This window comes from Podarcis melisellensis, assembly GCF_964234715.1.
Source record: "Podarcis melisellensis genome assembly, chromosome: 8".
Lineage (NCBI taxonomy): Eukaryota > Metazoa > Chordata > Lepidosauria > Squamata > Lacertidae > Podarcis > Podarcis melisellensis.
The window spans coordinates 61,981,435-61,997,124 of record NC_138540.1 but is presented as its reverse complement, the minus strand read 5'-3'; the positions used below and the strand labels follow the sequence as shown (position 1 = coordinate 61,997,124).

Genomic DNA, 15,690 nt, shown 5'->3' with positions numbered 1-15,690 from the left:
AGCTATGGAGGAAAGAAAATCTTCCGTAAATCGCTTCTTGTGCAACCAGCCTGGAAATGTAGCTAGCTTGCAGGCTAGAAGAGCAGGAGATGGATTCCTCTGTCTCTTCTTCTTCTCCTCCATTTGACTTGGTAGAAGGCAACATTTCATTCTGGCCTGCTGAGAGATGAGTAGCTTGCGTTTCCATGCTGCCCAGGGAGAAGAGGGCCTTCACTCCCCTGGGTCCATCATGGAAATAGCTAGCACAAACATTTGCAAGCTAGTAGTTTTTTTTTGTTATTTATGTGCCTGGCTTGATAGCCTTCTTCTTCTTCTTCTGCTGCTGCTGCTGCTGCTGCTGCTCCTCCTCCTCCACCACCACCGTGGGGTATAGCGCCACAAGGCATCTAGAGTTGGCTTCCTGAATTGGTGCTAGAGAAGGCCGCATGATGGGCTGGCAGAGTCACAGTATCATCTGCAGCAGTTCTCTTGCTTCTTTTCAGATTTTTGGTCCTACTTGGAGCCTCAGTCCACCCTGTTCATATTAATTTGTTGTGTGATTATACTCTTCCTTACTTGTCTTCCTCCTCCTCCCCACCCTGCTGTTTTACTTCTCTAAAAATATAAACATTGATAGTTTGTTTTTGTCTCTCCTTTATTAATAATAATAATACTGCTGCCAATGATGCCACTGGTGTGACCCCCCTTCAGATCCAAGTGGGACACAGTAGTCTAGAAAGACTGGTGCAGACATGAAGAGGATTTGATGAACGTCAGGGTTGCAGGGGGTGGGGTGGACTTGCACATGACTTTTCTAACTGGCTTAACCTCTTCCTTCTCTTCCCCAGATACCCAGAAGGCGCAAGCCAGGCACAAACTTGCTCGAGAGCGACGGGAAGAACGAGCCAAACATCTAGGTAAGAAGCAAGCTTGTGTTTGTGGGGCAGAGGAAGCTTCAGGCCCTCTCCAGGCAACGAAGCTTGCAGATCTTCTGGGATCCTTGCCCAGGATCCTTTGGTCCATCTATCTATTGCACACTGACTGACAGTGGTCTCCAAGGTCTCATACAGGTGAGTGAGAAGGCAGATGAAGAAGGGATCAATCTCTCTGTCCCTCCTCTACCAGTCAACTTAGTTTCTGTGATGGCCATGAAGGAAAGCCGCTTCTTCCACAGCTGGCACACAAAGTAGACTGCCAAAAGGGCAATAGATTGCTTTGTGATTCCTCTGCCAGTCAGTCCATCTGATAGACTGCAGAGTGGGGGTTGTTTTTTTTAACTGCTAAGAGACTAGTAGCCTGGATTTCCTTGCTGTCCTTGGAAGAGGGGATTTTCCTTCCTCTTCTGCCAGTACAGAAGTGCAGGCTGCTAACTTCTCAGCAGGCTGGTACAAACATATGAGAATGCGGAAAAAGAATTGCCAGATAACTAAATTTTTACAGAATATATAGCTTTCTCTCCACCCGTCTTTACTGTGGATTTAGTTAGGTGAGTTAAAACCTTAACATGCATTTATTTGCATGCAATTTGCCTAATCAGTTGTGTTCCCCACCTCCCACAGGATTACCATCATGTAAGCAGCAGAGCAAGCAGAAACTTCTTAACCCTGGCCAGTAACCTCTTACACCTGCCCAGCCCTATCCTATACCCATTCCCCCATGTTTGTAGCTGACCTTTTGCAGCACAGTATGTAGGCTCCTTGTGTGATTTAGAGCCCTGATCCTCCAGGACTCTAAATCACCCAGAGAGCATCTCCGAATGAACAGGGCAGGCTCCCTGTGGCAGACATTCAGCCCCCAACACGTGGATGGCTGCAGGAGTGGCAACAGGAACGTGCAGTAGTGGGGTGAGGCTGTTGATCTTTATCCTTTCACCCTCCCGCAACAGTAATTCTGCGTGTGTGGAGTCTGGGAGAACACGACTTTGCACGGCTCTTGTATTTTGAGAAAATTCATCTCTCATGTGTACTGAATTGTGAGGGGAGAGAAATCATCACACTCCTTCCTTCATTTGTTCTGTTGGGCCAGCAAGTCTAGACAAACAAACAAACTTCAGCCAGTTATGCATCCCCCTTCTGCCCCCGTCATGTGCATCTGTGAGATGTGTTGTAGGTAATGTCTTGGCAAAGAAGATTCCTTTCCCATGCAGTAGACCTCTAGTCATTAATTTTGCTGGGTGCCGCTCTCTGTTCTGCGGCCTCTCTCCTGCTTTCCCTCTGCACCGCACTGCCCACACCATCACTCCCTCTCCTAATACTTTTGCCGCTCCAGTCTAAATCACTTTCCACCCTCATTCCCCCATTGTTTGGCCTGAATGTGTTTTTCAGGCCAGCTTCCCATTCCCTTTGTTGACTGCATTGCCCCTCCCTCCCTCTCTGCTAGTATCCTGATCCACTTTGTTGTTTAGGGTCTTCCCCCCCCCTCTCCCCCCCCCCAGCTTGCTGTCACCAGCTGCGGGCTTCATTCCTGAAGCTAGGGGTTCAGTTACTGCAACCCACTCCTTGTTTGAGTGAATTCCTGCAGGATTTTCCTTCATTCCTTCCAACTCTCCTGCCAACCCAGCTTTCCATTGCAGATAGGTCCTATTTTTATTTAGTTAAAATATTTGTGCCTTGCCTTTCAAAGTTTGCTTCAAGGCAGCTTGCAAGCATTTGAAAGCATTATGCGTGCAAAATGGATAAAAACAATTAAACGAGTAAGTCAGTCAGTTTATTTATACACCACGACCCACAAAATACAACTGTTCTCTAAAGCGGTTTGCATTTTTAAAGCAGTCTAAATGCAGCAGAGTAATAATTGCATAATAAAAAGTAGAATTATCACTGCAATAAGGTAACAACATAACACTAAACAAATCAACAATTAACTGTATATTTAACATCCATCAAAATTAAAGTGAGCATAAAGTTCACCAGTCGATAAAGTAAAAGTATCCCATAACTTCACATCCAGAAGTAGCCCCAAAGCATTAGCAATGAGCAACTCCTCTCATTCATCGTTTATGCCTCAACCCCAAATACCAGAAACCCCTCTCAATAGTTCTTCTGGAAGCAGCTGCTTTATGAAGGCTCCCAGTGCTGGAGGATGGAACAAGGCAGGTGGAAGCAGCTATCTATCCCCTCACCTAACTTTAAAAGTGCAGACATTCTCCTCCTTTACACTACAACCTCTTCAAATCTCCTCCCACCTTCTCCCCCCCCCCCCAATAAAATAAAATAAAATCCCTAATGAAAAGGCATCAGATGAGGTAGTCGGCCTCTTTCTGGACTGTTCCCAGGCCTGGCATCAGCACAGAAGCAAATGCCAGGGGCTATTGTAGCTAGTGCCAGCTCCCGCTTTTTAATGTTTATTATTATTTTTTAATGGTCCAGCGCTGTGTAGTGATGCACTGGGGAAAGTTGTAACCACTGGTCTGCTTCTTAGCCCCAGTGACTCAGGGCCTTGCCCCTGAGGTGCAGGTCGAGGGTACGACCCAGAGGCAGTGGGGATGAGGAAGATGATGGTGGCAGTAATGGCTGTAGTTAAAGGGGAAGGGCCACAGCCCAGTGGCAGAACATCTGCTTTGAATGGAGAAGGCCCTAGGCGCAAGCTCTGGCATCTCCAGGTAGGGCAGGAAAGCCCTGTCTGAAACCCTGGAGAGCCTCTGCCAGTCACATTGAACTAAATGGACCAATAGCCTGACTCAGTATAAGGCAGCTTAATTGTTTGGTGAAGGACCATAGCTCTTGGAGAGCATATGCATTGTGTGCAGAAAGTCCCAAGTTTGATCCCCGTCGTGTGTAAGCATGAAGGCCCAGCATCAATATCTGACATCCTAGTGCTCATCAGAGCCCATCAGAGCTAACATCTGCCCTCCATGCCTGCTGGCTGGATCTGCAACACGCCATCTAAATTTCCCACAATACTCTGCCATTATCAGAGTTTAGTGACTCTTTCCAGTCAGGCTAATGGGGGGGCACATGTCCTGTGGGGAGAGGACGTGGCTGGGGAAGAGGTGTGGCCTGGGGAAAGCCCCAAACATCAGGCAAAAGGAGGCCTCGAGGGTGTGACATTTGGCCCCAAGGCCACTTCTGCCTTGGGGTTGATGGGAGTTGCAGTGCAAAAAAACCTAGAGGGAGGTTGGCAAGAACTGTTTTGTTGTATTCTGTGTCAGAATCTCCATCCCTCCACATCCAGCATGCTATACGTTCCCTAGGTGGTGAGCTAAAAGCAATAATAATATACATTCTTTAAAACAGTTTTTAAAAGCTGAACAAGAGGCCATATCGTTTTAGACAAATATATGGAGTAGAAGGTCTGTTAGTGGCTATTAGGCATGATGGCTAAGTGGGGCCTCCAGCTGCAGAGGCAGCCTACCTCTGAATACCAGGTGCTATGGGGCAAATGGGGGGGAGGCTGTTGCCTTCATGCTGGGTTTGCAAGATTCCTGGAAGGATCTGGCTATAAGCAGGAAGGTGGCAGAGTGTTTGTTTCAGATATATATTCAGATTGCAAGACTTCCAGAAAAAACTCACCTTCTCTCTGCCTAAGGGACTTGTTGGATGAAATGAAAACCACACCGTTTCCTTGTAATGTAATATGTCCCAGGAGTGAGGGTGTGTGTGTGTGTGTGTGTGCGTGTGCGTGTGTGCGCAGACAGGGCTGGCTATGCACTACATTCATTGCTTTATCTCTTCTGTCTGCTTTCCTCCCTCTTGATTCCTTGGTCTTTGCCCCAGTAGCCGCCAAGCGGGTCCTGTGGCTGGAGAAGGAGGAGAAGGCTCGGGTGCTGCGTGAAAAGCAACTGGAGGAGCGGCGGCGGCGGCTGGAGGAGCAGCGGGTTCGTGCCGAGAAGCGGCGAGCTGTGCTGGAGGAACGCCAGCGTCAAAAGCTGGAGAAGAACAAGGTGGGCTTGGGGTAGCTTGGGAGCAGGAAGGGAGGCAGGCAGAGGGGACGAGAGCCGGCAGCAAGGCACATGAAGAGGCAAGCTGCGGATTGCAGTGCAACTGCCAGGCAGCAGGAAATGGAATTGCATAGGACAAGGGTAGCTATTAACCTGTGGTGCTCTGCAAATGCATGTTGGACTACAGCTCCCTTCAAAATAATAATAATACAAAACCAATACAGTCGTACCTCTACCTACGTATCCCTCTGGATATGGAATCTTCAAGTTACAGCCACGGCAAACCTGGAAGTGTATACTTCCGGATTTCTTGGTGCGCACATGCGCAGAAGTGCTCGATCGTGCATTGCGCATGTGCAGAAACGCTCAGTCGTGCTGCGTGCGTGCACAGAAGTGCGCCTCTATTTACGTTATTTTAAGGGTGCGAATGGACCCCTGGAACGAATTAAGTTCGTATCCGGAGGGTCCACTGTAGTATGATAATAATACAGAAAAACAGTGTTTTCTATGTAATAAAATCCAGCAGCATTAAGCAGCAAAATATCTCTGTTATAATTCTATTCTCCAGAGATCTGAATTATTTTGACACCTTCAGAGCCTTTTAGTGGTTTGTGGTTTGGAGAGGGACTTTTCAGTGGATGGGCACATTGCTTATGAAATACCTTTTCCAAAAAGGTAAACCAAGCAACTTCATATCTACCTAGAGATCGTGGGGAAGGGCTTTTTGTCTCCTCCTTTGTTATTCACTCCATCCAAACCCTTACCTCCAAGGCTCTGAAATGGCAATTGAAGATTTAGTGTCTCTCACAGAACGTAGAAAGCTGCCTTATCTTCAGTTAGACCATTGGTCCATCTCACTCAGTATTGCCCACAGGCCTACACTGACTGGCAGAGGCTTTCCCAGGATTCAGATGCCAGTCAGATGCTATGGAGATGCCAGGGATTGAACGAGGGGCCTTCTGCACACAACAGCACCCCCTGCCCCATAGATGATACAAGGCGTGTTTTTACAGGATAGGCAGATGCCTTATACAGTCAAAGCAATGGTCCACCTAGCTTAGTACTGTCTATGCTGGCTGGCAGCAGTTCTCTAGGGATTCAGACAGAGGCTCTGTCCTTTCTGACTCCTCCCCTTTCCCCTTTCTTCATCAGGAGCGTTATGAAGCTGCCATCCAGCGCTCAACAAAGAAAACCTGGGCTGAAATCCGGCAGCACCGATGGTCATGGGCTGGTGCCCTGCACCAGGGCTCCCCTGCTCACAAGGATGGTGAGTGGAGACACCTGGCATATGTGCATCTTTGTGTGGGCACAGACATGCATCCACAGGGGCGGGGGGAGCCAATAAATAAGCGCATGTAGGCTGAAGAGAGTGAGCTCAGTAGGATCACTAATGGTAGCATGGGGGGAGTGGGGCTCAGTGCTTTTGCACGTGCATGCGCTTGACCAAGAAGGGCACTTTGCATGCTGATTTGTAATTAGATTGATTGCAAACCAGCCCTTTTTGCATGGGGGCAGCTGGCCTTGTATTTGCAGCTTGCTGTTCAGTAGGGCCACTAGCCAGTGGATGCTCTGGCATGGTAACTATGGTGTTGGATGCGCTGGTGTGGTGACACCCCTTCCTTGCTATTCCGAACCTCCCACATCTGTTTCCTCACTTATTTGCATTTTCTGGACATCAGGTTTTGCAAGAGAGTGACACAACGCAGGTCTTCTTGGGGCTGGGCAGTGAGGCATGTGATGCTGTTGGCTCAATTGATTTAGTCCACAGGCACTGGCTACACAAGCTTAGGTGCAAGGCTTTTTTTGTAATTCAGGGCACAAACATATAAGGGCTCAGTATCTGCAGGGGAATTTTCCATCCCAAGAAGCTGAGATTTGTGATCGAAGAGCGTTTTGAACCCTTATGGTTGTGGAGAAGGGCTTGCGAGAGAGTATGCAGTTTGTTATGCAGGCTTAGCAGGGATCCCTGCAGACAGCGGACAAGACAATAATCAAAGCTTGCCCGGTCACCTGTGGTGAGTAACGATTCCCTCCAGGCAATCAGACAGTGAAACTTTGCTAAAATCAGTTTTTTTCTTCCGGGCCATGAGTGATTAGCATAGCTATATCTGGACAGGCAAGCAAGTGAAAATGTTTGTGGACTAGTAATACTTCTGGATTATTGCAGTGCTCAGTTTGGTTTTGAACTCTGAAGTCCTGAGTGGGCTGGGACTAAACCTCCTCCTCCTAATTAGCACTAAAAGCACTTTAGAGTGTTAGAAGCACTTTACATGTATTACGGTTTTGGAATCCGCATAGCAGCCTTGTAAGGTAGGTCTGTTGGCCATGACAGCTGTTAAATGGAACCCCCATGATCAGGGGCAGTATACCTCTGAGTACCAGAGTCTGGAAACCAACCTTAGGGGAGAGGGCTGTTACATTCATGCCTGCTTGTGGGCTTCTTGGAGGCACCTGATTTGTCGCTGTGGGAAACAGGATGCTGGACTTGAATTACCTTTGGCCTGATCCAGTGGGGCTTGCTTTACTTTCTTATGTAGCTCAGTGTTACTGTCCTAGCTGGGAGAGAGGAAGTGGCTTGCCTAAAGTCAGCTCAGTGAGTTTTTTGCAAGGGCAAAATTCAATCTGGGAACTTCCTGACAAACAACTCAGTCTCCTCTCCTCTCAAGAGAGATCCTCTTCCTATAGAAGCCCTCTGATCAGGAACTGGGGACCCTCCTCCCAAGTCCTATATTTTTACTTGGTTATAGGGCAACAGTTGTGGCCTCCTCTGTTTGGTTGCACCCCTAAGAATCTTTCTTTCATGAATGGAACCTCAAACAATGCAAACTTTTAAAAACAATTCCATATGCAACCATGTGCATGGAGTTGTTCTTAAATGTTTGCTTTGTTTTTTATATATAGAACTGTTTTTAACTGATGTGATACATTTCTTGTTTTACAGTTGTTAATTGTGTGTGTGTGTGTGTGTGTGTGTGTGTGTGTATGTTATAGTATATTTTATTGCTGTAACCCACTCTGTGACGGGTAAGAAAACTCAAGTTCCCAAACGCTTCGGCTTTTCAGAAAGACCCAAACCATCTAATATTTTCGCAGGCATTGGGTTGGATATGAGTCTCTCTTGAGGTTTTATGTATATGTGGATTAATGTAGTGTATTTATTTAATTGGCTTCCTTTGCTTTTTATAGTTTTGATATCACAGAGTATTTCAAATTTTATTAGCTGTGTTCAGTTTTGAGGTAGGAAAGGTCACTAGTCTAAATAAATAGCTAAATACCTTTCTGAAATGATAGGTACTATGGTTCATGCCTGCAGAGAAACTTGCCCTTCAACCTGGATGTTCTTACCCTTAGTCCTAGATGGACTGAGGTTGGTTGATGGGTTGTTACAATGGTGGCAGAAGGACACTCTATATGTGTTTAAAGTACCTCTTTTAACATTATTTATTTGCTTGTTTGTGACTTTTGTGGCTGAGCTCCCCTACTCCAAGACCACAACCGTTACAGTTCATGGTGACTGGCTAAGAGCTTGATCATCTGCATGTCTTTTCCAGTGGATTGTAATGACTTCTCACGGTGCCCTAGTTGTAATCTACACCTAGTGCTGTGACTCTGTACAGGACAGCTCTTCCTCCAGGGCAGGGGCCATACCTTCTCCAAATTGCAGTTTGTTATGACAAGTGAGACCTGCAACAAAATGTTGCGGCATATCCCCTCCTTCTGAGACAACCTTCCCACTTTAGGGTCCCACAGGCTGCTAGTTTGCAACTCCCATCCTTCCTTGCCATTGGCTGGGGCTGGTATATTTTCCAAGAGGACTTGAGAATCCAAGGTTGGGGAACCTGATCTTAGAGGAATGCTTCTATCTAGAGCTCCAGCCAGTCTGAAATACGAGCTTTGTTCTCACCGGGGAGGACTGCCTTTTGCAAAAAGAGGACAAATCACATATTTTCCTTCCTCTGTTTCCCCCCGCTAGAGCTAGAAGTCAGCATCTTAGGCATTTTACAGCTCCAGGATACTCATTATTAGCTGTTAAGGTAGGTGTGGGGAACCCTAAATTTTGCTAAACTATAATTTCCATAATCCCTAGCCATGTGTGCTGGAGCTGAGGGGAGTTGTAGTTCAGCAAAATCTGGAGGGCCACAGGTTCTCCATCCCTGCTACCAGAGGAGTGAGAGGGGGAAACAAGTCGTTGTGGAACTTTCTCTCATGGGGCTGCATCATAGTCCCTTCAAGCAAACTATGCAACAAACTTAATATTTTACTATCATGAGCTACAACCATCTCACATACCCAGATAAAAACTCTTTTATTTCCCTCTATCTCCTATCAAATTGCTGAGGGCCTGTCCAAATGCTATAGAAATTTCTCTTTGTCTGTCAGAAATTTGCCTCAGGGAAAATTTCCTCCACAGTTTACCTCAGAAAATGCAACCAACTGGGGCACCTGCATCTCTAGGGCTTTGCCATCTCTCTCTGTGAACTCTTTAAAAAGTACTAGATTTTAACAAAAGTTGTTGGACCACAGTTAAATCTTATCCATTAATTTCAGCTATGACTAACATTGCATCTGAACCTATATGTTTTGGCATCAGGCTTTCATCAGTTCTGTCCTTCTCCAGAATCAATGAAAGGCCTATTGAGTGGCAGGTGACTTGGTTGCCATGGCAGCGAAGATGGGCTGGTGGGCTTCTGACGGTGATGGCAGGAGTGGAAGGCCAGTCAAAAACTAACTACCAGTATCTACTGAACTATTATAACATCTTAATAGTTGGGGGTACCAACAACTGCTAAATATTGAGAAAGAAGATCCAGCTATCTTTTGAGGCGTTTGGTTACCTATTCAGGCCCAAATCTCAGCATTGTTGCTTCAGAATGGAGATTCCTTCCTTGGAAAACCACAAATCATGCCATTTTGATTTGAAGCGTCTTGATTGTTTTCAGCCCAGTTTGTTGTTTGGTGTCTGAGCCTGAAAAGGGACACACCTGTGGTTGGGCACAGCTATTTTCTGTACCACAGTCTGGCCTCCATCTTGTATTCACTGTGATAATGGAAATGTTTCATAACAGCGTTCAGGGATGCCAGGAACCTGGTATTTAAAATCTGCTACTAAGGTCCCAGCCTATATGTACTAATCATGGCAGCTTGATGGGACCTGATTTTGATAAAAGTGCAGCAGGAGTAGGCTATGAATCGGTGCCTACACTTTCTGCTTTGGGTGTAGAAGGAAAGGATACTAGGCTCTTTATATCTTACCAAACAGGGCGTTTTTGTGTCACAAAACCCAGGATGTACTGCTTTCCTGGAGCTGTATACTATCAGACAGTGAATGTGCCAACCCTCCTTGTGTTAGGCTGAGCTGTGCCTTGACATGTCATTGAACACGTGAACAGGTGGTGCTGGTCTTGTACCCTTGCAGACATGACACAAGATGGTGCAGGCTGGCGAACCAAGCACCACACTCCGAAACCCCTCCACCAAATGTCTCCGTTCCTTTCCTGCTCCTTCCACTGCATGACCTTTTGCCCTCTGCTGCTGCATGCTAGCATGTCCTCCACTTCCCACCCCCACCGCCCTTAACACCCGTGTGTCTTTTCCCTCTCGTAGGTGCGGGCAGGTGCTCCCTCTCTGCCGTAAATCTCCCCAAACATGTGGACTCTATAATCAACAAGCGCCTCTCCAAATCTTCCGCCACTCTCTGGAACTCGCCCAGTAGAAGTAAGAGACCCCTTGGGGCACCCAGCAGTGCCAGGGTGAGGGAGGGCAAGGGGCGATACTGATTTAAAACCTGTATCCATTCCTATCCCATTGGCCAAGGGCTGGCAAACACGTTTAAAGCAATTATTATTATTTTTAAAGATACCTATAACACCATAAGAGTTTGGGTAGCAATTCCGCCCAAGCACAGAAGTACAGAATTTGGTATTCAGCAAAGAATTCAGCATTGTAAGGACCTCAGCTTTAATCCTTTTTTAAATGCAAGTTTATAGTCCTCTTTTGTGAACATGGATCCTGAACGGCAGGATATGCTATAGGGAAAGTAAACGGGTAGATCTGGGTGAAAGGCACAGTGATATCAGAGACCCTGTTGTGCCCACATATCTGCAGTATGTATGTGGAGAAGGAGGAGAAGGAGAGATTGTAGCTGAACATTAGGAGAAAGATGATGACAGTAATAAGAGCCATTTGACAATGGAACCAATGGTCTAGATAAAATAGAGTTGGTGGGCTCTCCCTCGCTGGCGGTCTTCAAGCAGAGGTTGGACCAAGTCATGTGCCGGGAAGGCTCTCGTTCTGGACTTCCTGCAACTAACTCTGATTCTGTGGAAACAAACCACTGCCCCAAATAATCATGGGAACTGTAGTTCGTTAAGCGTGCTGAGAGTTGTTAGGATATCCCTATTCTTCTCAATGAGTTACAGTTCCCAGAGTGGTTTAACAAACTCGCTTTCCCCAGAGAACCCAGAGTAAGTGCCTTGTTGCCAGGCTCCATGCAAGACGATGGGGCACAAGGCAGCCATGTGCTGGATTTGGGCTGGGAGAGGGTCTGAGTAGGCAACGTGCTCAGCTCTACCTCTTATGCAACATTAGGTTGCACCTTTTAACCTGCAATATCAATGTGCTACTTTCATAGCCCAGCCCCTATGCTGCATTACTAACACTGGTCTATTCTCCAAGGTTGGTTCTAAATTGTTCTTACTCTTCACCTCAGCCTAACTTCAAACTGCAATATTAACACTGGACTACAATGTAAAGGCTATTTGAACACTTGCTTTTCAGCTATATTCTTGCCATATTACAGTGGTACCTCGGGTTAAGTACTTAATTTGTTCTGGAGGTTCGTACTTAACCTGAAACTGTTCTTAACCTGAAGCACCACTTTAGCTAATGGGGCCTCCTGCTGCCGCGCCGCCGGAGCATGATTTCTGTTCTCATCCTGAAGCAAAGTTCTTAACCTGAAACACTATTTCTGGGTTAGCGGAGTCTGTAACCTGAAGCGTATGTAACCCGAGGTACCACTGTAGTCGCTCCTTTCCTATTTCCTTTAGCTAATCCTAGGTTTGATGGCAGATAAAATAACCAGCCCTGGTCCAAATGATTCTTACTTCCTGCCTGTCTGTCTGCCTTCCATTTTTTTTAAATAAAAAAATAGATATAGATACCACCAAATATACCAAAATCATTGAAAACAAATAAGTACTATAAAGGTAGCACTTAAAAGAAATGAATTAAGCATAGCAGTATTCAAAATCAACCAATTGGTTAGATAATAGTAAATCAGTTTAAATCCTGCCCTTTGAAAGGCAAGCAAGGATAGAGCCAGGCAGGTGTTCATGGGGAGAGTGTTCTATAATCTAGGTGTTTCTGCATCAGGGATGGAGACCCTGTGGCCCTCCAGGTGTAGGATGTCCAGCTATCATGGTTGGTGGCCACACAATCTAGGTCAGATTGGGGGGAAAGTGGTTGAGATGGAAGAAGCCAGAATTGAGGATGGGTGATATGGATGGAGGTGGAGATGCTAACCAGGTGTTGGGACATCTGTGGCATTGAGCCATCCGGATTCTTGCTTGCTGACAAGGGGAACAGTTAAGAAAGCTGGTTTTCATATAGTGCTTTCTGAGTATTCAAAATGGTTCATGCATACTATCACAGTTGTCCTTACAAGACACTTGAGAGGCAGGGTGACATTGTTGTCCCCATGTTTCAGATCAGGTGGGTTGGCCTGAGGTCAAGAAACTAGGACTTTTCGATAGCCTGCCTGATTAGCTTGTGGCACAGAAGTGCTGTCTGGGGCTGATGGAATTTGTAGTCCAAAACATCTGGAGGGCAACGGGTTGGAGAAGGCTTGTCTATTTTATCTCAGTAATTCCAAGTGTGAGTGCCACTGGCTCCCCAAGGTCTCAGCTAGAGGTTGGGCAGTTACCTGAGCCTTTCCACCCCAATGAACTTTTAGCTGGAGATGTCAGGAATGAGTCCGTGCAAAACAAGCATACGTGACCACCAGTGCCCTCTGCAGAAGAGCCTCTTGAACACACACACACACACACAGAGAGAGAGAGAGAGAGAGAGATATGACTTGCCACTGATCTTGGACACAGTGCTGAGATATACTTGCTCCACTTACTGCTCTTTCTACGCCCTTCCCCAAGTCTCTCTCTTTCTCTCTGTGCTGCAAAGGGTAGTATTTTCTCCCCTAGTTGTTTTGTTTCCTAGTTGCTTAGTGATGATTAAAAATACCCTGGCCATCTGAACAAGATTCCGGAAGAGGCTAAGTGAACAGCAGAGTGAGGAGAGGCCTGTGTCTGAGTCAAGAGGGACCTGCAAAGAGAACCATTAGCCTCAGAAGGATTGTCCATGTGGAATGTAGGGTTGGGTGGTGCCCACCCCCCCCCACCCGTGGAGAAGGGGCTTTACCCAGAGAAGAGTAGCATCCCATTCAAGGCTTTGAAAAATATATTTGTGTTATTTGTTACTCCTCTCTACCCCAACCCCAAAATTCCTCTGTTCCAAGTGATTGTTGAGAAGTGTCTCTATTTTATCTGATTTAATATAATTTATTTTTTTAAAAACAAGTTATGCTGTAAGCTTGGTACAGGAAGCAATTCCTACAATATCTGATAACACAAAGATGAAATACCTTACAAAAAAAATTATGTGGTTTTATTTAAAGTGAATTAAAAATCTGCCCAACTGTGACCATTGAAAATAAGGATTTCTTTCTGGAATATGCTTGAGTCCCATTGTGGGATATGTCATGCCCATACTTAAGCTACATACCTTTTGCTTCCTCCCCCTCTTTGATACTGCAAACATCACATTTGTCAGTATTGTGACTTGCTGCCTACTGGCTCAATCCGTACACTGAAGACTTTATCAGGTGCTCCTCGTCCAAATCTTAATATGTGTCAATATTGTTTGCTAAATCGTCTGCCTTGCCCAGAAAGTCAACTTGTCACTGCAGAAAGTCACTGCAGAGTCACTGCAGAGTCCTTTTACTCCTTGGAGGGGGTGGGATGGCTTTGGTTAATTTCTCAACCAAGTGGACCTAAGTACAAGCCCTGCATCTGGCAGACACCTTTCCCCCTTCTGAACTGTTCCTCTGCAACCAGCCCTGCATATTGCTTAGGAGACAAAATGCCTTGTATTAGGTAGGCTTGGTCCCTGGCCTGCTTTTGAGGTTTGTACCTTGCTTGGAAGTCACCGGGAAGCAAACAACGAAATGGTGGCAAGACTCCCCGCAACTGAAAGCTGGAGGCTGAAGCTGGGCCTTGCAGAGTTGTTGAAACTGGAACTAGCAGGTCTTGGCCTAACTAGGAGCATTTTGTCTCCCTTTCCCCCACCAGATCGTAGCCTGCAGCTCAGCCCCTGGGAGAGCAGCATCGTGGACCGACTCATGACGCCAACACTGTCTTTCTTGGCACGCAGCCGGAGTGCTGTGACACTTGCCGGCAACGGCAAAGACCAGGGTAAGTGGGAGCTGATATGATATTGAGGGGGAGGACTTGTCCCATCTATGGTTCAACACTGTTGCTACTGGGTGGGGATAATTCTTTTTTGCCAGGGCTGGCCCAAGACATTTTGCTGCCTGAGGTAGAAGAGCCAATGGCACCACTCACCCACCCACCAACCAAGTCAAGGTGATTTGAACACCAAAGACCAGCCAAGCCTCTCTCTCAAACACTGGCAGAAACAACAACAGCAGTGATAAATTACATAATTTAATGATATTTGTGACACCTAAAATCCGCTGCCTGAGGCAGCCGCCTCACTCTGCCTAATGGTAGAGCTGGCCTTGATGCAGCACCTTTGCTGTTCTGCTAAACCCCTCCGTAAGTCCCACACTTTGAATCCTCCACCCTCTTCTTATAAGCATGTAACCCCTCCCCTTTGCCCCATTTAATTGGTGGGGGAAAGAGGCACCCTTTTACTACTAACCATTGTACCAAATGAGTATAAAAGATAACTAGCATTTCATTTGTTTTCACTCAACTCTCATCTTTATTCATTTACAAAACTTGTATCCCAACCCTCCCCCTCTAGGTGGCTTACAATTTGAAAGCAGGAACAGAACATCATTAATTAAAACAAAATAAAATCAGTGCTACAGTGTAGCAAGGATAAAACTGTAGCGTAATGAAGGGAATCAGCCAGGTGAATTTAGCATGTTTCATCAGCATTTCTAAAGCAGCTGTATTAGTACTTCGTATTTCAGAATGAGATATTTTAGAAGGAAAATTAAGGAACATTGATTATGCTTAGCTTGCCCTGTTTTCAGAACATTGGACTCAGCTACATTAGTAAAGAAACAGCGATTTGAATGCACTATAAACATGCAGCACCAGATGGCACCAGAGAGCAGGAAATTTTGAAATGTGATTTTCCAGAGAGGTTTTTTTCTTTTGTTATAACAATTTCTGACTTATTTATAGGGTGTGTCCCCCACCCCCCGCCCCGTGGGTCTAGATCCACCCATTGTCTGTAAAGGTTGTGAGTAGGAACAAAGTAGTATCTCTGTATTGTCAGATTTTATTTACAGACTTCTATTTGCAAATAGTTTTATCTTTCACTGGGACAGCACCTGTGCTTTTGAACTCCCTGCATATTGACACTAGGCAGGTGCCCACGTTCTATTGTTTTAGATGCCTGCTGAAAACTTATTTTTATTTCAGCAGCCCTACCCAGGCATACAATTTACATATCTGTGTTTGTTTTGTGTGTGTGCGGGTATATGTTTGTATCAGCTGTGCTTTATCTACAATTGTATTATGTATTTCTCTTAGTGCGCTTTGTGATTAAGCAGTTCATAAATCATTCTAAATAAATAAAATACTCTT

General features: G+C 45.9%; 1 protein-coding gene across 13 annotated transcripts in view; it reads left to right on the top strand.

The window, feature by feature from the left end:
* Positions 1-15,690, top strand: part of MAP7D1 (MAP7 domain containing 1) — a 57,224-nt gene that overhangs the window by 31,738 nt on the left and 9,796 nt on the right. For 6 of the 13 annotated variants that reach the window (XR_014171179.1, XM_081922670.1, XM_081922669.1 and 3 more), the window contains exons 3-7: positions 828-896; positions 4,695-4,861; positions 6,011-6,125; positions 10,463-10,573; positions 14,200-14,322. Coding sequence is in view for 12 of the 13 variants with exons in the window: in XM_081922670.1 (XP_081778796.1) it covers positions 828-896; positions 4,695-4,861; positions 6,011-6,125; positions 10,463-10,573; positions 14,200-14,322 (585 nt within the window). In the remaining variant the exon portion in view is untranslated. The remainder of the gene's footprint in view (positions 1-827; positions 897-4,694; positions 4,862-6,010; positions 6,126-10,462; positions 10,574-14,199; positions 14,323-15,690) is intronic. The other 7 variants (XM_081922667.1, XM_081922672.1, XM_081922671.1 and 4 more) reach the window with 3 other exon arrangements.